General features: G+C 43.7%; 1 protein-coding gene across 4 annotated transcripts in view; it reads right to left on the bottom strand.

The window, feature by feature from the left end:
* Nucleotides 1-15,231, bottom strand: part of LOC144754038 (flavin-containing monooxygenase 5-like) — a 289,281-nt gene that overhangs the window by 98,697 nt on the left and 175,353 nt on the right. For all 4 annotated transcript variants that reach the window (XM_078641572.1, XM_078641559.1, XM_078641565.1 and 1 more), the window contains 2 exons: nucleotides 6,405-6,567; nucleotides 3,705-3,847 (listed from right to left, as the gene is read on the bottom strand). In XM_078641572.1, the coding sequence (XP_078497698.1) occupies nucleotides 3,705-3,847; nucleotides 6,405-6,567 (306 nt within the window). The remainder of the gene's footprint in view (nucleotides 1-3,704; nucleotides 3,848-6,404; nucleotides 6,568-15,231) is intronic.

Here is a 15,231-nt window from a genome sequence, read left to right as displayed (position 1 = left end):
ACCACTCCGTAGGATGAAGAAGGTGGCGAGAGGAGCTGGGGCGCCTTGGTACAATGACTCCCTAAGGGAGATGAAACGTGGGGTCAGGAAGAAGGAACGGGCTTGGCGTAAAAAATATGACGCCATTCCCAAACAAGAATATGTTTCATCCTTAGCCCAGTATAAACTAGCCATACAATCTAGAAAGGCTGTCTTTTTCGAGGAAAGAATTGCTGCTGCAGGAAATCCGCAAAAAGAAATCTTCCGGGTCCTGGCAGAGCTCAGGGTGAACAAAGAGCAAAAGCCCGATTTCACTCAAGAGGACTGTCAGAGGTTTCAAGACTTTTTTGTAAAAAAGATATCCGACATCCTGGACGAAATTGCGGAAACTGCACCCCTCGAATGCCCTCGCCCACCTGACCTTGCTGCCCCTTCGAACATCCCACCACTAGTAGAGTTCTCTTCCATCTCTAAACAGGAACTCTCTAAAATCCTAGGCCGTGTTAAATCGGGTTCCTTGGTGGACCCTTGCCCTCCAGACATTTTTAAGATGGCAATGCCAGGAATAGAGGAAGAGGTCCTGCATTTATTGAACACCTCTCTTCGCACAGGTCAGATCCCTCTAGCTCTTAAAGAGGCTCGTCTGATCCCCTTACTGAAGAAACCGGGTGCAGACATAAAATGTCTGAAAAATTTCCGGCCCATCTCTCAGTTGCCTTTCCTGGCTAAAGTGGCTGAGCAGCATGTGTTAGCTCTACTATCGGACGATCTAGAGAACAACAACCTGCTGGAGACCAACCAGGCAGGGTCCTGTGCTAATCATAGCACGGAACTAGTTATGCTATCTATTCTAGATGAGCTAAGAACGCGGGCTGATGTGAAAACACCGAGCGCCCTGATACTATTGGATCTCTCCGCGGCGTTTGATACCGTGTGTCACAAACAGCTTCTGTCGCAGTTGAGATCCTTAGGCATCATGGGTACAGCACATGCATGGCTTACATCATTCTTGCAGGGTAGGACACAACGAGTGCAGTTGGGTGACCTACTTTCCACCTTGGCCCCGATCACCTGTGGGGTTCCACAGGGTTCTGCCTTGTCACCCCTACTCTTCAACATCTACCTACAGCCACTGATTGCCCTCCTGAATAGGATGGATTGCCTAGTGTATAACTATGCCGATGACACCCAGATAATCATCCGGTTGGATGATGGTCCGGGAGCCGTCACTAGGCTACAGGACATATTGAAAATCACAGTAAATTGGATGTCCGAGAACTCTTTGAAAGTTAACCCAGACAAGACAGAAGTGTTGCCCATTTCCATCTCGGGCAACCCTTGGAGCGAGAAATTCTGGCCTAAAGAACTGGGCGTACCACCAAAACCGGCAGTTGCGGTTATAAGCTTAGGCCTACACGTGGACAATAAATTGTCCATGGAAAAACAAATCACCACTGTAGTAGGCACTTGCATAGGCCTTTTAAGACATCTAAGGAAGATCTCTGCCCTTCTCTCATTCCCCACTCTGAGACATGTGGTTTCAGCCACAATTTTGGCAAGGCTGGACTACGGGAACTCCCTGTACTTAGGTTTGCCACAGCGGCTGCTGGACAAACTACAGGGAGTGATGAATGATGCTGCCAGGCTGATTTTCAAAAAACCCAGGACCGCTCATGCCTCTCCCCTGATGCAGGAGCTGCATTGGCTCCCAATTCGTCAGAGAATTGTCTTCAAGGGGCTGTGCATTGCTCACAAGGCTCGGTATGGCAAAGCACGAAAATATCTGAAATCCCGACTATCCCCCTACACACCGGGCAGGACTTTGCGCTCATCGGACGCCACTCTTCTGTCCCAATCCCGCTTCAAATTGACCACGGTGGGGGGTCGTGCGTTCTCCAACACGCTCCCAGCTTTTTGGAACAAACTGGACCCAGAACTCAGGAAGGAAAGTAACCTACTCTCCTTCAGGAAAAAACTAAAAACTGTACTATTTAGACAAGCATGGAGCAGATCTTAGGCGTGCAGCTGGTTTCAGGTGAATGTAACATCTTATCACGTAAATCTGGACAAACAGCGCTTAGAGACCCCTGTGGTTATAACGCGCCATATAAATTAAATAAATAAATAAATAAATAAGACATCCAATAATAAAAATTGATTTAGGATAGTTCTAGATGGTTTTAACAGGTCACTTATATTTATCTCTGGCTTCCACAATTAAACAAAAAAACCCTTGTTCCCACTTGGACTCAACAGGCTGCAGTGTGTTAGAAGCCCAATGATGAAGCATGCCACATGTGTATGTGGGTGAGGTCCTTGCGATTTCCAGAGAGAACGGAAAGGTGACCATAAATAGCCGGGCCTACACAGAAACTCTCCATGTACAGAGGTAAAATCTACAACAGCAAGTAAAAAAATTAGGCAAAGGATGCTTCAAAGTGGGACAACCTGTGTGAACTCACTTTCAAATACTGTAAGTCAAAGTATTAAGGTCAATATCAACCAGTTCTTAATACAATTCCAGAAAGTCAGCCACCAGCATTGTCAAGGTAAGCTTACATAAATATCAACCAGTCCTTGCAACATCTCCAAATATCAGCTATAAACATTGTTAAGGTGAGCTTAGATAGGCAAACGAAGATTTACTATTCATAACACAATGTTGGTAGTCAATATTGTGGTTCTGATGTAAGTGAAGGTCGATATAAAAAATAGTTATTCAGTAGAGGGTAACAGTTGTTATAACGCGGGCTGAGCCACGTGTGCCATCTACACGCAAGCAGAACCACACTTGCGTGCCATTTCCCCGCAAGTGGAATCACACTTGCCTTAACCACACATATGCCTTAAACACGCCATGTGCGTGGTTAAGGCAGTGCGCGATCTAGATGCTGAGATGGGCGGACACAAGGAGAGGAGAGATCGGGGGAGGACACAGACTGGTGAGTGGGGCTGGGGCTGTATTTTGGAGGTAGGGGTCGTTTTGAAGGGTTGGGGTACTTTTAGGGGCTCGGGGGTCAGGGTAGTTTTTGGTGCTCAGGAGGGGTCGGGTAGTGTTTAGGGCTCAGGGGGTCGGGGTACAGTTTAGGGCTCGGAGGTCGGTTAATTTTTAGGGCTCTGGAGGGTCAGGTAGTGTCTAGGGCTCAGGGGCGTTGGGCTAGTGTTTTGGGCTCAGGGGTCGGGTTAGTGTTTAGGGCTCAGGGGTCGGGTTAGTGTTTAGGGCTCGGGGTCAAAGGAGTGTTAAAGGCTTGGGGGGTCAGGGTAGTGTTTAGGGCTCAGGTGGGGTCGGTAAGTTTTTAGGAATTAGGGGGGTCGGTTTGTGTTTAGGGCTCAGGGGGACGTTTTTAGGGCTCGGGGCAGGGTTGGGGTAGTTTTTAGGGCTCAGGCTGGGGGTGCTGGGGTGTGATCTTTACCACACATCCCTTTACCAGTCATGGCTTTACCACAAAATTGCATGGTAAAGGCATGCGTGGTGAAGGAATGTGTTTTTCAGACACATTCGTTGTTGGGGCAGCATTGTAGAGGTACACCTGTCATTAAAATCTCCTTACTCCTCACCCTTGCCGTCTACCCGGACATAAAAAAAGGTGCGAACAGGTTCGGAAAAGGAGTATCACAGGAGCGGGGCATCCAAACTGAGTATGCAGCTTGGTTGTACTGATCTGACATTCTTGGGTGCACCCATGCTTCTTTAAACTTTGAAAGAAACTGAAGGGTTACGGCACCTGGCTGGCAGTGCGGCTCATCTCCACAGCAAGATCACCTCCAGAATTCCCAATTCCGATTATGACGATTCTCTTCCCTTCAAACATCTCTGGATTTTTGTAGTCCCGGCTGTGGAAGTACTGGCCTTTGAATTTCTCAATTCCTGCATGGAGAAATGGCAAGAGATACGAAAATTGATTTCAACCAAGTGCATGTTTGGTAAATAGTGACTTCTGTAAGGAAGTTAGGTGAGCGACATATTATTATGAAAAAAAGGAAACTGCTACTTGATGCAACATGTAATTAACTGCAGTAGTCTCCAGAATAGTGTATGGCTACAAAAAAACATATAAACCAAGCGGCAAAGGCACAGGCGAAGACAGCTAAATAATCAAGAGATCACTACACCTGACTATAAAATTAGTTTTTGAAATCAATCCTGTACAACTTCAAAAGACCCTTTTATGAATTGGCTGGATTTATGTATGAGGATACGGAGTGGCTGGAAGTAATGTTTCTGGTCTGTCTGTATCCTCCAACCTAAATATGACATGTTTGAGTTAACCATGTGGACCTGTTCTGATACTTATTGCACTCTGAATTCCTAATTCTTCGGTGTAAGGATGTAAGAAGGGGTTTCAGTGGACAGGATGGGCTGAGGGGCTGTTTCAGGTTCCCTCAGTACCATAGGAGGGGCTCAGATGGTCTAATCTGGCATCTAAAGTGCCAAGCCATTTTCCTAGCCAGATATTCCGGATTATAAAATCAGACCTGTTGTTACCGCACCTCGTAAAGCCATGTGTGGGAACCGCTGACCAGTTGTAATCGGGCAGAGCAGTATCCTGTCTGGGGATACCACTCCAACCTTCTTGTAATCAGAGACAAAATACTTGGTTCTGCTTCTCTGTGCCCTATTAATTGAAATATGCACGTGGAAACCAGATAACAAATGTGAGTCTGAATGAAGAATTAAGAGAGAAACCCAGAGAGGAAACTAAAGATGTACTCACAGGAACAAGTGAGGGAGTAATACCAAGTGCCGTGCGGGGTGAAAGCTTTACTTCTTTAGGTAATGGGTGCAACAGGCAAATCGTTAAATAAACTCAAACTGATAGGAGCAAAATATTATGGGCCATCCGAACCTCAGTGACTCAGAGACAGTCCTCTTGGTGGAAAGTTTCAGATATATTTAAGTATTGTGGCCACAGTGGTGCATGGAGTTTAAAGAGTCATGTACCAGAACTCCCAGTCTCCACGTAGATGTGGGACAAAAGAGGTGGTCCGTCATTACGGGTGCTGGGGCTCTGCCCCCTCTCTTTACCAAAGCATGATGAGTGTCAGGCTGAGCAAAGGTCAGCCTCACAGACACTTTCTAGGTCAGGGCAAGGCAGCCAGGTGCTTTACATGCACTCAGGCCCTTGGAAGCCGGAGGATAGCTTTGCCAGGCAGCAGATGCCACACGCCTGTGGGCAGTGGCCTCATGAGCACGGCAAGGCCATGTGAGTGGGAGAGTCACTGACAGAGTCAGCCCTGGGTGCTTCGGGTTTAAGCCCTGAATGATGCCTTGTCACAGAGTGGGATGGGGTCAAGAAGCCTCACTGATCACATCCCATTCTGTAACGAGTTTAGGAAGGTTCTCCTCTCATTGGCTGAGCCATGACAGGTCAGCCAATGAAAGGAGGCAGAAGTATTTTCCTAAAGTCCAGTCCATCCCCAAAGCCTCTATTACCACCACAGCTCGGAAAGTGCTTTTTGAATGCATGAAAGTATTTTTATTTGTGCGTGCCTATTGTGAGTTGGTGTTTGAATGTATGTGCTTGTGAATGGTGGGTGCATGTTTGCATTTGCGAGAGTGAGTGTGCACATATATCTGCCCGACAACTCATCAACATTACCAGTTGCCGCTGGGACACCCCTCACAACAGAGTGAGGTTTTTCACCTGGAGCTTGCTCAAAAGAGATTTGCTTAATGATTAAGCTGGGATTTGTCCATTTACATACACACTAAGCTTACTATTACTATGTGACAAAAGTCAGAGAGTGAAATACAGGGACTCTCACCAGCTCAGAAACCGAACAAGGCTGTGTCAAGTTAAAAGGGGATGTTGAGTCCAACAATATTTGGTAGAAGTGTAGTGTAATGATTTGGAAATGCATTCAATGTCCACAATTTGGGCTTTCTCAAAGCTCAGATCTAATAGAGAAAGTTCAGATGTATTCTTAGTATAAAGCAGCTAGTAAATAAAAAAATAAGTTCCATCATTAGCTCGGTTTCTGCAGCAACCTATACTGGAGCAGACATTCTTTCGTTCTGCTTCGATGAACAGCGTTTACCACAAATCCTTTTCAGCGCATGCAATTATAACGCTGTTGTTACACCGACTGCATTGTAACAAGGCATACCGTAACAACGATTTGCGGAGGGGCAGAAGGTGTTGGATTTAAAATCCAACACCTTCCCTACTGTTGCACATACTGCAGTTGTAATAGTAAATTATACTATTCCAACATCCAGTGCCCCAATCCCCCCCCCCCCACCCAAGAGCAAGTCGTTGTTATGACTTGCAGGGTAATGGTATGCATTGTTACAATGCGGTTGTTGTAACGACCGCGTTGTAATTGCATGAGGAGAAAGGCATGCAATGTAAGGAGGCATATACTTTCAGCTTCTGGCCACAATAAACAGACCTGCTTCAAGGGTTTAGAGCACAGGAACGCACCTGGGAAAGATTCCAGCGGCATGTGTGGAAAAGTGTGATGTCCGCTGCAGACCAGGATGGCATCAAAGATGGCTGACTCCTGCACCCCATCCGTCTCTGTGACCACATCCCATTGGCCCGTAGTGGAGAAGTCGGGACGTTGTTTAATGTTACACACAGTAGTCTGCATGGAATAAAAGATGTACTAAATTAGCATTTAGTGCTGGGAATAGGGCACTTTTTGGGCTGGAGGAGGTGTTAAAATCCCGTTTTGGGGGTTTACAACCTAAGCAAAACTCTTAATTTCTGTTAACCTTTGAAAGGGTCAACGTGAATTAGGAAGATATCCTAACAGGGTAGGGCTGACCCTACCAGGGTCAACATAAATGAGAAACAGCCTTGAGGGAATGAGAGAGAGTGAGCAGAAATAGGTTGAGAAATAAAGAGACAAAAAAGCGACAGCCTGAGAAGAGGAGAAAAAGAAAGAAAGATTACAAGAGAGACTATGGAAATAAACCAAGAAAAGACCTTACACAGAGAGCTAGAAGAGACATAATTTAAAAGAGGACAGACTTAGAGAAACAAGAGAGAGAAATTCAATGCTTAATTTGTGTTCATGCTTAGTACGGGCACTCCCTTTTGGGTCCAAAAGTTATTTTTATAACTATGATGTAATCCAAAGGAACACAGAGAAATGCAAAAAGGGAAAACGAATGAGCAAGAGAAAGATATGAAAATTGTGACAAAAGCAACAAGCATGGATCAAAAAGAACCTGCAAGAAAGGCACAGAGAGGTAGTGGAGTTCGATGGAAATACGAGGCAGGACGATTAATCAAGAATAATCAGAGCTGGTGTTCGGCAACCCCTGTGTTTAACACTGCTGGCGATGAGGTCCGTTTTGCGCATCTGCACTTAAATGATTTATTTAATTTTGCACTACTTAAGTGCTGTAGACAGAAAAATCAAGGGGGCATAACTACCATTAAAAGGCTATGTTCGAGATAAATAATATTGAGCAAGTTATTTTTCTTTTGTTGGATTGTGGTCCCCAAAAAACGAAAATGTATCACATTCCATTTACTATAGTCATCCTCCTGTCTTAGACATAGCAACTTACAAATGAATAAATAATTGGGAGAAGGAAGTGTGGACGAAGTATAGAGTGATGCATTTGTCTAGTTTGAAGAATACACACATTAAAGCATTTGTATTCAAAGACATTTTTAAATTTTATGAGTTAAACAGTATCTGGCAGATTTATTAAAGTGTTTGCCTGGCTTTAAGCCAGGAGACAAGGTCCTGAGTTGCATCTCAATATTTTGGGATCAAAACATCGACCTAAAAATATTGCATCCATAATATCAGTGCTTAATTTGAGCCAGTGGTTGAAAGTGGGCGCCACCAAAACGTATTTTTGGGGACCAGCACTTTTTTTGAACTCCGGGCATTTACCAAGAGCAACAGAAGAAAAAACACACAGAGAGAAAGATGTAAAACCCCTCCCGAAGGGAGAAGCAGGAACCTGCAAGAGTGAGATAAATGGACAGGGAGTGTATGGCAGTGGATTAAAGAGGAATGAAGTGAACTGAAGACTACAAAGCTTTGGTATTCAGTGCGTTCGTGCTAAGTTCTGTCGGCTGCAGGCTTCTGAGTGTTACTTTGGGCACCAGCACTCATTCAGTGGCAAATTCAGCATCTATCTATCTATCTATCTATCTATCTATCTATCTATCTATCTATCTATCTATCTATCTATCTATCTATCTATCTATCTATCTATCTATCTATCTATCTATCTATCTATCTATCTATCTATCTATCTATCTATCTATCTATCTATCTATCTATCTATCTATCTATCTAAATATATCACTCTATCTCTATATATATGTATATTTATATATATATATATATAGATATTTATATATATATGTATATAGATATACATGTATATATGTTAGAAATGGGGGTCTCTAGTTGGCAATGGCTGGCCACTGTCCAAGTAGAGACCCTTCTTCCTAAGTCAGAGTAAGGGGGCTACACCCCTTGATAACCCCTGCTCAACCCTGTGGTAACGTAGCACGAGCAGCTAGGCTTATCTCAGCGGCAGTGTGTAAAGCATTTATGATCACAGACAGTAACACAGTGAGGAACACTACAAAGGGACACCACACAAGTAGTTATAAAAAATAAGTATCTTTATATATAGACTTAACACAAGATCAATAACGTTAAAAAGCCACAATACTGGAAAATAGGGTTATTCTTGAAATGCTGTAAAAATAGTTCAAAGTGTGCAAATAGGAGTTCAGTTCAAGGCAGTGGTCTCTGCGACCCTTTTATTGACAAAGTACCTGGATTTCGTTGCAAAACAAACAAAATGTCGCAAACGAGCTGTAGCCATGATTTTCCTAATGCAAGGCCGGCGATGCATTGAATTCTTGCCATAAGGGAGGATGATGCGCCGGTCTGTGGATGCGTGCGGGACAAAGCGACAAACTTCTTCACGCTAGGCCAGCGATGCGTTGAATCCTTACCGCAAGGGGGGATGATGCGCTGGACCTGTGGCGTGTGAAGAAATGGCGCTCCGCGAGGGAGCAACGATCCGAGTGTGATGCAATGAAAATGGCGGACGCACGGCACCCACACTGCGATGTTGTGATGTGACGATCTCAATGCGATGATCCGGGGTTAGTGAGCACTCGACAGCCCGCAAACGTGCGATGCGATGATCTTTGTGTGTTAGCGAGCCCTTTGTGGCCCGCAAGCGTGCAATACGATGGTTCTTGGTTTGTGAGCGCTCGGCGGCCGCAGCGCGGTGATTTTTCCTACGCTCTTCAGCTGCGGCGGCTTGCAAACAGGCGTTAGCGACGATTTTAGCACTCTCTACTCTGAAGTAGAACTAGAGGGCCTGGAACTCACAGGGTCCTCACCTTCAGATAGAAATCCTCGCTGGGAGGAATCAGGAGGCTGGTGGGGGAGTCAGATGTGCCTGTGACTCCAGCAGGAGGCTAGCTCTCTTCTAGCTCTTGGGTGATTGCTTAGCAAAATAAAAGTTCTCGCAAAGTCCTTTTCCCTCTTCTTCCAAGTCCAGGGGGAACTACTGCAGACCAATCCAAGAAATAGCACACAAGCATAAGGACAGTCCTCTCCTGCAGATTCCTTCAGTGAAACGGACAGAGGTTCCTCTTGACATCCAGGAGCAATACAAAAATCAGGGGTTTGGGCACAGATATTTATACCCCAAAAGTCTTTGTTCTAAAAAGTCACTAGTCACTGAACCCAGCCAGAACCAGTTCTTCTCAGGCCTGGAGCACTTTGTTTACCGGGCTGCATCCTTCCTTTCAAAAAGAGGGGGTCTGCCATAAGACGCACAGTAGGAGGTGGAGCCAGCATTCACCTTGCCAGGCACAGCCCTATTCAGGTCAAGGAGCTACCCCTTCCCAGTACTCAATGAAGATCTCTCTATTCAACCCAGGTCTGACTCAGCCTGCCTTGCACCTCCAAACCCAGACAGACAATACACATAACAGCAGAGCACACTGGAAGGCTTAGGCAAGAAAATACCTACTTTCTAAAAGTGGTATTTTCAAACACAGAATATTAAAACCAACTTCACTAAAAGATGTATTTTATCATTCTGAGATCAGGCATACTAAACTCAAATTTCTACCATGTTCCCTGAGTCAGCCAGGTCTATAAGATGTAATAGCCAGACTGCCCATTCTAGCCTATGGAGAACAGGTAGCCTTGCAGCAGTAAAAAACGAAATGGGTGTAATTCACTACCAGGACATGCTACACATATCAAGCCATGTCCTACCTTACACACACAATGCACCCCACCATAGGGGTGACTGATATGATGCCAAGGGAAGGTTCAGGGGCTGGGAAGTGTTGGCACTCCACAGCCAAGATGGCAGTTCTGGACTTCACACAGACACTGCAGTGGCATTGCAGATACACTTTACAAGCTGCTTCTGTGGGTGGCGCAAACCAGCGCTGCAGGCCCATCAGCAGCATTTGGGTTACCAGCCCTGGGCACACACAGGCCACACTACTAGGGACTAACAGGTAAACCAAATAAGCCAATCACGGATATACCAATTCACAGTTATATTTACACAGGGAGCATTCGTGCTGTGGCACTGAATGGCAGGGGCACAGCACCCAGAGCATCTAATACCAGAAAAAAGAGAGGAGACAACAGCAAAACATGGAAGGGAGACCCACGCCAATGGTGCCAGTTCTAACAATATATATATATAGAGATATTTATAGATCCAAATATTTACGTGTCCAATAAATGTGCTGTGGACACTAATTTACCTGGGTGTCATTCGCTCACTCACTTGGGATAAATAAAACATTTGCGCACTTTATAGAAATAGTCTTTCTGAAGAATTGGGGTTTTCCTCTCATCTGTAAGTTTGGGATTAAAATATACTCATAGAAATTGTTTTCTGAACAAAAAGATGAAGTTGACGCTTGGTCGTGTCAGTATTGTGAATAGAGATGCAAATTTGCATATTAGAGCTGTCACAGGAAATAATCGCACTAAATGGTTAATATGTTGTCCGCTTTAAAATAATGGAGGTGTTGTGAAATTTGACAAAATATAACTTGATTTCCTTAATAGCATGTGGTAGGAGAATACTGCCAGCATGGCATCCATAAGTTGACGAACTGTGACTAAGTGGTGAGACAAGAGACATTTAAACTCAGTGTTTAGATTGGGCTAGTGGTACAGTCCAATTCAAGTCAGATCAATGTGAAAAGAATTGTATTCTAAGAGAAGAGTGCTATGGAAAGGAGCTGGCAATATTGAAAAGCCAGCTCATTATGGCAACTAAACCAGAAGAAGAGGGATAGTTCACTAATTTAAAGAATGTGATTCCTTTGGAATATTATGATTTTCTTGACATTTTCACTAAAAAAGAATGCAGAGAATCTTCCTCCACATACATCTTACGATTGCTGTATAGATTTAGAACCTAGAGAAAAACTCCCATGCAGTAGAATATACACCTGGTCTGAATCAGAAACTGAACATAAAAAAAAAAAATTGGATGCCTATCTAGCAAATGGATTTATTTGCCATTCTCATTCTCCAATATTATCACCTTTGTTTTTCATCCCAAAGAAGGATAGAGATTTGCGCCCCTGTATAGTCTACAGAGCTTTAAATTATTTGAGTCACCATAAGGGACAGATAGGCATTATCCTTTAATTCAGTGATGTTGGATCAGCTTAAGCAGGCCAACGTATTTACTAAGGTTGACTTACATTGGGCATATCGTCTTGTGTGGGTATGCAAAGATGATTAATGGAAAACAGCTTTTCAAACCAAATTCGGCTTGTGAGAATATCAATTCGTGCCATTCGGTCCTAGGAATGCCCCAGCACCTTTTCAATTTTTTGTAAATGACATTCTTAGTAAATACATTTATATTGTCGGTCCAGGACCTATCGTTTAAAATAAGGTCTGATAAATCGCGGGTGAGAGAAGACAGAAGGTGGGAGATGGGTAAGTGGATAGACCCTTTGAAGGAATTGAGTGCCCAGGTTCAGTTAAGGTTTCCTGCATTCCTCAAAGTGATGTGGGCCAACAAAATGTATAATATAACTTTCAAACACCAAGGGAGGCAGACAGTTTTCCGGCACTCAATAAAGCTAGCAAATAGTTAAGCTATTTATCATTGCTTATATGGCGAGAATCAGTGTTTTTATGGAAATCTTGTGCAGTCAGTGGACAGCAGCTCAAATTGGCATTAGCCAATAGGTAGACATGGAGGGTTCCCAGAGGAAAAGGGGAATGGGGGGGGGGCGCACAAGTTGAGGTGAGGAGCATAGGGGTAAAAAGAAAAAAAAAGAAAAATTGTCCTCATGTAGCATAATTGGTGTTCTGCTAAGGTTCTTATGATCCAAGAGACACACCTTTTATGTACTGAATGCCTTGCATTACTTAACAGACAAAGATGGGTTGATAAGATTATAGCTACAGATCAACCATTTTGCTCTAAGGGAGTTGCCATAATAATTAAAGCAAACTCTGGAATAGAATGATGGAAATTACAAGCAGATAAAAGAGGGCGGTGGGCGATAGTGGAAATTAAAAGTGGTGCTACTCTTTACACTTTGGCCAGTTATTACGGCCCGAACGAAGATGATACTGCACTCTTGAATAATCTTTGTCCTTCCCTGATGACTTTGAAGCCCCTCTGATAATTGGCGGGGATTTTAATATCCTTTTAAACAATAGATTAGATACATCTTTGCCCCGTACCCAAATCACTGCACCACGAGTTTAAGCTTACCTTCTTTCTATGCTAGATAATTTAAATCTTTGTGATGTATGGCAGAAGAAAAATGGTGACTTAAGAGATTATTCTTTGTTTAACAAGACGAATGGTCACTATTCTAGGATCAATTATATATTTATGGAACTCCCGGAAATGGGAAAGGTTGAAAGAATAGATTATTTACCCATCCATTTATCAGATCACGTAGCAATAGGATTAAAAATCAAACTACCCTCAGGAACATCCTCTAGAAGGTGGGCCTTAAATAAGAGGCTACTTTTGCAACCAGATATCATGGGTAAGATAGAAAGGGAGACAGCTGACTTTTTAACCCTGAACTTAGCCTCTGTCCCACGACATTTGGTTTGGGATGCTTTTAAGGCTTGGTTAGGAGAATCCTTGAAGGGTGCCGTGGTGGTCTGAGTTAGATCAGCAAAAAGGAAAATTGCCTCATTAGCAGAGCAACTAGCAGCAGCGGAAACAAGCCTAAAGGCAGGGCACCATCAGGAGGGGAGAAAGAAAACTTAATGGGGAGATTTGAAGATCTGCAACAGGAATTTAGACTCATGATGGAAGGAATTATGTTACAAAAATGGGAAGTCAGCGAAATGAGAGACTTTGACCGGGGAAAACTGAGGGAAACTGCTGGCAATGAAGAGCAGAATGGATAGGTCTCATAATTACATCCCGAAGATCAAAGTGGGGATCAGTATGTGGAAGATAAAGAAGGGGTTGAGATGGCTTTTACAATACATTTTCAGGACTTGTACCAGGAAGACTTAGTAGTGGATGAGGCCGCCCTGGATCAGTGGATTTTAAAAAACACAGCTTCCAAGGCTGAGTACAGATAGTTTATTTTCCATTAACCAGGATATATCAAGGAATTAAATCTTGTCCGCTGTTAATGAAATTAAGAAAGGGAAAGCAGCAGGTCCGGATTTGATTCCTAATGAGATGTATGTTATACTGGCAGAAGAAATTATCCCCATTTGGATACAACTGTTTAATGAAATATTGAGGGGCATCTCACTACTGGATTATTGGAATGAGGCTGGTGTCACATTATTCTTAAAGCCAGGGAAAGACTCCACACAATGTCAGTCCTACTGTCCAATATCATTATTGTGGGCCCGATAATTCATGAAGATCAGAAGGGCTTCCTTCCAGAGAGGCAGATGAAAGACCTAGTACACACTTTAGTTGGCTCAATAGACCTGGCAACGACTCATACCACCGCTATTGATAATTACCATAGACGCTGCAAAAGCCTTTTATCGTGTTAACTGGTGCTATTTGGGTAGAGCATTGAAGGGTTTTGGTTTCGATGAGACCTTTGAAGAGGTTCTTAAAAAAATGTATAAGGCCCCCGCACTGAAATTGTAGTTAATGGTGCTCTTACAGCCCCTGTATTTATAGAGTGTGGTACCAGGCAAGGATGCCCGTTGTCTCCTATTCTTTTGATTTATATATCAAACCCCTGGCCCAAAGTCTAAGGCAAAATAAGAACATGCCTCCTTTTATCACAAGCAGCTTCTCTAGAAAGGTAGCCTTATATGCCGATGACTTGATTGTGTTTACGTCCAACATTAACCAAGACGTCCCAGAATTACTCAATGAAGTACAGGCATTTGCGAAAATGTCCGGTCATGAGGTTAACAGTGGTAAGACGGAAGTTATGTACTGGAATTTGGAAGCACAGGGGGTTAGGTTATCAAAGGAGATAAGATATCTAGGGGTAATTATGGCACAAAATTTAAAGGAAATGCCAAAAATAAACGTAATGAGAATTTCTAAGGAAATTAATATATTGTTGAGGAGATGGCAGAGTCTCCCCCTCACACAGTAAGGGCGGACACATTTGGTTAAAATGTGTGTCCGGCCTAAGTTTGCCTACCTGTTTAACAATATACCCTTGGTGTTTGATAACAGCCTTCTTGTTAAAATCCAGGGAAGGATCTCTGCATGTTTATGGGCTGACAAGGGGATCAGGTTATCTTGAAAAAAGTTAAGACGCAAGCTTGCACATGGCGGTTTAGGCCTACCTGACCTCTAACTATATTGCTGGGCATATCAAATAAAGAACTGCAAGATGCTCCTTCTTAAACCTGATGACACTTTGATTGGCTGCATGTTTAAGGCTATGCTGATGGACAGCCCAGATGAGAGTTTTATGTATAAATTTGGTGCCCCTAAGTTCTTCAAAACATTTCGCCTGAAGGTCTTAGATGCCGCTGCTAAACTTTTGGTTTGATTGCGGTTCAAGCCTAGGCATATCCTACCACAGTGAATGGTCCCCTGTATGGGACTCCCGGGAACACCAGAGTGCCTTCTGGATGCTCTAGCAAAGCCACTGAAACTAGCGGGTGTCACACGCTGGGGCGACATATTGGAAGGAAATAACTGTTTGCCTTGGGATACTAGGAGGAATCTGACTAACGGTATGCTATCTAGATTTAAATGTTATCAAATCTCAACATGGTGCAAGAGCCAGCAGTGGCACTGTCCCTTTGATTACTCAATTGAGGAAGACCTACAAGACTAAAAAT

Source organism: Lissotriton helveticus, chromosome 1_1 (genome assembly GCF_964261635.1).
Source record: "Lissotriton helveticus chromosome 1_1, aLisHel1.1, whole genome shotgun sequence".
Classification (NCBI taxonomy): Eukaryota; Metazoa; Chordata; class Amphibia; order Caudata; family Salamandridae; genus Lissotriton; species Lissotriton helveticus.
This window is presented reverse-complemented; position numbering and strand designations above follow the sequence as displayed.